This window comes from Leptodactylus fuscus, chromosome 11 (assembly GCF_031893055.1).
Source record: "Leptodactylus fuscus isolate aLepFus1 chromosome 11, aLepFus1.hap2, whole genome shotgun sequence".
NCBI lineage: Eukaryota > Metazoa > Chordata > Amphibia > Anura > Leptodactylidae > Leptodactylus > Leptodactylus fuscus.
In genome coordinates this window covers 13,158,100-13,165,706 of record NC_134275.1, presented here as the reverse complement: position 1 = coordinate 13,165,706, position 7,607 = coordinate 13,158,100, and the positions used below count along the sequence as shown (strand labels likewise).

At 45.9% G+C, this 7,607-nt stretch overlaps 1 protein-coding gene across 1 annotated transcript; it reads left to right on the top strand.

Annotated features, from left to right (window-relative positions):
• The first annotated feature begins 4,764 nt into the window (after nt 1-4,764).
• LOC142184762 (protein shisa-1-like) lies at nt 4,765-6,385 on the top strand. The gene is made up of 2 exons (XM_075259825.1): nt 4,765-5,047; nt 5,871-6,385. The coding sequence occupies exons 1-2, from the start codon at nt 4,765-4,767 to the stop codon at nt 6,383-6,385; spliced, it is 798 nt and encodes a 265-aa protein (XP_075115926.1).
• The last annotated feature ends 1,222 nt before the right edge of the window (nt 6,386-7,607 follow it).

Below are 7,607 nucleotides of genomic sequence, written 5' to 3'. Positions count from 1 at the left end.
CGATGGGGCCAGACACCTGGTACTACCACTGATCAGCTGTGCAGAGCACAGTGTACAGAGCTGGAAGCAGACAGCTTAGGGAGCGTTCACACTACCGTCGGTGTCCGACAGGTAGTGTCCGCTCCTAGTGTCCGCTCAAAATCTGTCACGGACATCAGGAGCGGACACTAGCTGTGTCCGTGACACCTGTCATTTATTTCAATGGGCATCGGGTGCGTTCTTTTGCACTCCGTGCCCGTCCTTTCCTGTCCGCAAGTGAAGATGTCCGACTTCTCAAGCGGACAGAAAAATCCTGCATGCAGGGTTCCTCTGTCCGCTTGTGAAGTCGGACATCTTCACTTGCGGACAGGAAAGGACGGGCACGGAGTGCAAAAGAACGCACCCGATGCCCATTGAAATAAATGACAGCTGTCACGGACACAGCTAGTGTCCGCTCCTAGTGTCCGTGACAGATTTTGAGCGGACACTAGGAGCGGACACTACCTGTCGGACACCGACCGTCGACGGTAGTGTGAACGCCCCCTTAGTACACTGTTTAGTAGCTGTGCTGTCCTGTGACAACTCGGCTGCCATTCCTAATTAAAAAATGCCCTATGCAGTAATTTGTTTGTGGATCTCTTTTCAACTTTGAAGTGCTTTTTGGGCCCTTGATGTTTTTGTTTTAAATACATGCTCACGGTATAGCATTTTATTGAGACATTTGTTCATAGATTCTTCTATAGGAAAAAAAATGCTTGTCAATAGATGACTGACCCCCCAAAAAACACAACACACACACACTAAAAAAAATGCATGAAAAAAAAAAAACAAGAAAAACTGAAGGTTAGGCGCCAGCAAGTATAGAGAGTAGACCCAGTGTGAATGTAGACTTGAGAGAGTTTTTTTTTTTATAGTATTTTATAGTATTTCCATCTAGTGCCAATATTAGTAGCTGTCAGATATTAAAGGATTCACCAATGCTGTCTTCTCACTTGTATAAATTTGTAAGCTCAGTGCAAAAATGCTATGAACAAATAAACCCTCGTTCTCATCTGCGTTTTGATTCCCTCCGGGGGAGTCCGCATGAGGAATACCAAACGCAATTGCAAGCGCTGTGCAGTAAAAGCACACGGACCCTATAGACTATAATGGGGTCTGTGTGCTTGCTGCATGCTGCCCTCAAGAATCATGCGGACAGGAAAGTGCAGGCAGCGGGTGGCAAGCACACGGAGCCCATTATAGTCTATGGGGTCTGTGTGCTTTTACAGCACAGTGCTTTCAATTGCATCTGGTATTCCGTTCGGGGGGGGGGGGGTGTCCCTATGCGGACTCCCCGGACAGAATACCAACGCAGATGTGAACAAGGCATAACTCTAAGAGCAGGTAGATAGAAGGTCGGCAGGTTTGGTCCAGAATTTCACGCTTTTTAACGTTACAGAGGGCTATGGCATTGTCCACACTATCAGCAGTAAGTCTCCACATGGCAGTAATTATTAGCAGCCCCCTTACTTACTCCAGCCCTCTGGGCCACAAGTAATTCTCTAGCACATGTTCACTCGCCTGTTGTACTAATGTCACAGAGATCACATCGTTACAAAGGCAATTTGTCAGCATGGAGGAAACAAAGAGCCATTTCAGCTTTCATTCAGGAAGACGTTGCATCTTATGTCCCATTACCTGCACATTCTAACAATATTCAGTCTGTCATCACTGCTCCTGTCATTGCTCCAGAGTTTAGCTTTATTAGATTTTTGTTTGTGGATTATCCGTGGTGAGGTTTCGTTTTAGCAGTTTTAGCAGAGATCCCCTACTCAAGAGAACCCATTTCAATAGCTATTAAGACAAACCTTAAAGGGATTGTATCATTAGAATCCCTTTTTTAACTAATACCACGTAGGAATAGCCTTAAGAAAGGTTATTCTTCCCCGTACCTTTAGAATTCTTCTCTGTGCCGCCATTCTGTAGATATCTCGTTTTTTCTCGGTATGCTAATGAGTTCCTAGACAGCATTGGGGCGTCCCCTGTGCTGCATGAAAACTCTCCAGCGCCGCCTCCATCTTCTACAACACCTCTCCACTGCGTCCTCTGCGATGTCTTCTTCCAGCGATCCTGTCTTCGGCACCTAAATACCGCGCATGTGCAGTTGGCTCTGCATAGGGCTTCGGGCAGAGCCGACTGCGCATATCTCTTCGGCCATTTTCTTGTGGCCGCATACACGAATATACTGCTCGTCTAATCGGCCACAAGAAAATGGCCGAACAGACATGCGCAGTCAGCTCTACCTCTACACCAAGTCGTATCTGTAACACATAGTAGTAGGAAGAGGGGTCCAAGCGGTAAGAGCAGTGCCCCAGTGCACCAGCTGATTCATAAGTATATTGTTTCACATGTATTTTTATCTAAATTTAGAAAAATTGACGTACATAACAAAGGTTATTTATCACTGTGATGTGCTCTGTAACATGGTGGTGGCTGCTGAGTATACTTGGAGGAGTTGGTGGATTCCCTCTAAGCCTAAGGTTGCATTTACACATTGAAGTGCAAAACAACCGTGAAAAATGGAAATTTTGTCATGGCTGTCTTGCACCCGAGGGCGACCCATTCCCCAGATCCCTCATACATTCAAGTGGAACAAGAGATCTGTGAAATCAGACAAAAATAACAGATCACCTATAGTTTGATGGTCCACTACATTGGACTTTCATGTGACGTTGATGTGAAGATAGAATACATGTTACCACTTAGCCCACTGCTGGAATCATGTATTCCTCTTCTAATATATCAAATAAAACAAATACAATATTGCAAATGTATCATATTAATACCAGACAATCAAATCTTCCAAACCTGTACCCATTCATGTTACTACAGCTCTGCATAGGGCTACACAGATGACATTGGCAAACACAAATCTTATATCTTTCCCTATACTGGTCTGTGCCGCAAATGCTGCCAAGAATAGGACATGCTTCAGAATTTGTGGCCCTTGAATATGGTTCGGATACACGGCGGCAGAACTTGCGGTTGTGTCTGGGCCCTTAGAAATGCAGTCATGTGTATGAGGCCTTATCCTGTATATTACATGGAAGCAATGTGGATTCCTCATTTAACCCTAGTTATTCTGCTATGTCCTTTGAAGTGACTCAACGAATGTGTGAACTAATCAGATGAATCCGGATAATGGGAATAACGTCATTAGTTACTAATTATCTGAGATGTGGGGGGGGGGGGGGGGGACAGTGTGGGCTGTGCTTTCCTAAGTGGTTTGTACACAGCTGTAACATTCCAGTTCTCCCCCTTGAAAATGACATAGAAATGGCTTTAATGCAGTTCATGCGCAACTTTGTCTCTTTCTTCTTGATATGGCAACAATTACAATTACGCCAGCGGTTTCCCCATAGGGTTTTTTGGTCCAGTACCTGACCGGAACCATATGACTATATGTAAGGAGATTCCAGAAAGATCAGCTCATGACGTCCGTCTATTAGTATAAGGTAGAGCTACCTGTGTAGTAATGATGTCATCGGACACTTGAGTCGTCATCCGTGTGCTGTGTAGTGTGTCACACAATAGGTGGCGCTATGGAGCGTATAATTCACCGCACATAAATAATGATATTATTTGGAGGACAAGTCTCTGGAGACAATTTCATTGATTTGGTGTTAAGGAGCACATGGTGACGGTGACGTGTACTGCAAGTCTCAGGAGACAAAGACGTGAGGATGACGGCTTTGGGTACAAATCCTACTAATAGTGAAAGTTTGTGTCTTTGGATGTTTGTTCCACAATCGTAGCCAAATGCCTTTACGGATTTGGCTGAGATTTCGCACATACCTAGATATGTAGCCGGAAAGAAAGATTGGCCACTTCATGAGACGCGCACTCCCCCAACAGTCCTGCCGGGACCGGTGAAACGATACTCCGGCTCCGCTGTAGGGCCTCAGATCACGTCCTCACAGGTCTATCAGCGGCACTCCCATTGGTGCGCGGCAAGCTCTGGGCGGGCCTGTAGAGAAGCGATACGTCCAAGGCAATCTGTGGGCGGGCCGCTTTCCACTCTGCGACCCGGCCAACATGGCGGCTACTCGCGGTTCCGGAGCGCTGCAGCCATGCTGCCTGCTCTGCCTGGCCAGACCACTGTCTCGACAGCGACTGTGCAACTTCCCTCAGAACCCGACGTGGCTGCGCAGTGGCAGTGAGAGACACCATGTCCATCGGGTCAGCCAGCGCAGTAAGTACACCTGGACACTGTAGGGTGCGGGTAGGGCAAAGCATTTGTGCCCCTGGCTAGCGCGCGGGAGGATGGTGTGCAGGACCCACTTTGGTGGGTTCAAGAGGGGGACCGGCCACGCGAGGCAGGGGGAGCACGGGAGAAGAGTTGCCTCTCTGCGGCTCAGCTCCACCGCCAACCCACGGATGAAGTCGCGGGCAGATTCTAGTAATATCATATATGTGATTGCATTCTGATATGCCAACCATGTGTAAAGACATGCATAAGGTGAATTCTAGGTAGATCTACCAAACCCTAAATTCAGGATGTCCTTGAAATCTTTGCAGGTTACTTATATACTAGTAAGGAGTAATACACAACTTTTTCCATGACCTCTTTGTGGTGTTGATGACTTTATGATAAGTGACCCTGGGGGGTAGGTGGGGGGAGTGTCTGGGGCTAAAGTGAATGACCCTCCCTTACAACAGGGTAGGCGGGTTATAGCAGCAGCTGATAAAACTCATCTACCCCCTACAGCACCTCTCAGCAGTTCGTCTTCTCCTTCAGCTTCCACCATGTGTCCTTTGTTTATCCTGGTGTTGCTGCTTGGCAGTAGTTCTGGGACACAGTTTGGAGAATATTGCCACGGCTGGACTGATAACCATGGAAGTTGGCACCCAGGATTTCAGTGCCCAGAACGATATGACCATGTAGAAGCCACCTATTGTTGTGGCTCATGCCATCTCCGGTACTGCTGCACCGCCAGTGAGGCCAGGGTGGACCAGGGTCTGTGCCCTAGTGAAGAGACGGAAGATTTATTCCGGGAAGGGGCCCCAGCTGTGGAGATACCCGCTGCAGGTAAATGGCACTACCTTTATACATATTTGGATGTTACTATAATGGACTTCTGCTCTTTCCTATTTGTTACTGATCTAATTCTTAATTCACGCGCCATATTTGCTGCCGCTGTAAAAGCTTCCATTCACCTAAATGGGCATGCACATGTATTTCTGCAAACGTCCATGAGATTTTCTGCAGCAACTCTGTAATGTGTCAATATATCCTACAATTGAGGTTCCTGTAGTGTTTGCAATTGTATTAGTGGGGTAGGATAGACTCTTGACAGATCTCTGGTGTTGTGTGGCCCTTTAAAAAGCAAAGGCCTAATAGTGAGAATATACACCAGAGCCATATTGACCCACATGTGCCCATTTTATGCCCTGGGTTTTGGTGTAATAATGTTTTACATGGTCTAGTCTTTACTATACGTCTTCAAAGTAATCCTATACAATCAATATAAAACCTTCTGAGTTTGATCTTTGTATGCAATAAACTAGAATATTTGTAATGTTTAATATCTTGGTATCTTCTATTCTATATAGAAATGACTTACTATAGCAAAAAGTGTTGCTTTGCTTTAGATGCTCATAGTACCTTGATCCTGTTCTAAGCCATTGTTCACACCACAAATGTACACTTGCTTCATATGCTGGGATTTCATTTGTCAATGTATTCTTTTTTTTAACTGCATGGGAAAGCTTAGTGAACGTCACCTTTCAATAAAGGGGATGCTGCAAAACTACATAGTCCCTACAGAGGGACTATACGTATGGCACATCTATGTTCTTGAACCCCTGCTATGTAAGAAATAAATCTAACAAAAACGTCTCCTTTCTCCTAGTGCCCACATACTTGCCTTTTCTTCTGGTTGGCACCATATTTGTGAGCTTTGTCATTGTGGGAGCCCTGGTGGGGGTCTGCTGCTGCAGATGTGTCCGACCTGAGGAAGAAACCCAGATCAACGGGCCTGCACCGCAAAGCCGACTCTTGGATATAGACCCAGCTACTGATATCTCAAGGCACTCCAGCTCCAGCTCCAGCTCTGTTCCCCGTGTATCCCTGGGTGGCCGCCCACAAAATTTTTGTGCCCTGGGAGCGGAAAATATCAACTTGTATAGGAACATGCCACAAGCGTTTCCAGTCATGGGCTGTCCACCAAATACTCAGTTTATGCACGCTGCTCCTGCGGGTCCGGCTTATTTGCAACCACCATTCATTAACTATGCTGTCCCAGGTGAGCACGCCATCTTAATGGCACCAGCGCCCTACATTGACGCCAGGAACTGTTACCCACAATCTACAAACTACCTTCCATTAACCCAACACATTGATCCAGTCGTGCCAGATGGCTCCTAACTGCTGAGACCGCTGGGAGTCCCTTTAATGGACTGAGCCCAGAGAGGACTGCAATGAACTAATTTATATGTGGGGGGACAAGTTTTGATGGAATTGCCCAATACTGGATTGTATAAATGCCACATCTTTCTGAGCTTTGAGGCCTTGTCCCCCATCCCGCCGACCCACACAACCCTAGGCCAAATAATGTGAAAACCCATCTCTAATATTTATCCAAACAGCCTGTTGATCTTTTTTGTGTATTTTAAGATTTTTTTTTTAATTGTAATTTCTATTTTTATAAAGAAATACCCCAGAACCAATTAGGTAATTTTTTTTTTATTTTTTTAAGGTTTGTAATTCAAATACTTGAAACTTTTATGAAAGTTGACATAAGCCTTGTTCCGACAGTGCAGGTTTTGCGTTTATTTTTGAGCCTGGCCAGAAATGTATCCCAAAATATGGGAAAGTGTAAACCTCCGTTCACGCGACTGTGGGGGAGGGGGGGAAACCGCCATTAAAAATGTCCTGTTTTGCACCCAGGGGATTTCTGTTCTCACAGATGCCTCGTACTTTTCAGTGCATGGAGGGATCTGTGAAAACTGACAAAAATAGGGCATGGCCTAGATATTATGATGGACCGTCAAATTATCGGTCATGTGTATCGCCCCCACCCGCCATAGTGCAAGGCGTCATACACAAGACTGAGTGTGCAGTCCGAGTGTGTACCGATATTTTATAGGACCTGTTCTAAAATGCAATGGAACACACTCAGCCCGCACACTCCGTCACGTACATGAAGCCTTCGGGTATACACATATGGCAGACTTTATTATTGCAACAAGTCTAATCTGTCTAAATGGCTTTTGCAGAAATCTATGCACATACTGCAAATTTGGCTCTATTCACATGAATGGAGTCTTGTAGAGAATCTGCCATTTGGGTCCATACCCTTAAGCTGGCCACGCACTTAAGATAGTTGCCCAGTTTGCATATGCACATGCAGTACATATGTTCTAAATTGGAAGAGTGGGAAAAGACATTGCCATACTGCTCTGGTGTCAGCTTATCTTCCTGAGAACATCTCCCATGATGTCTGCCCTTGGTGGAGAGTCTGGGAGCTCAAATTAGATGGTTGGCAAGTCAGGCCTCGTTCACATCTGCATTGGTAATCTGTTCCCCACTGAACTCACTACCGAATGCATTGGCAAGCGGTGTACAGACTATAATGGGGTCCGTCTGC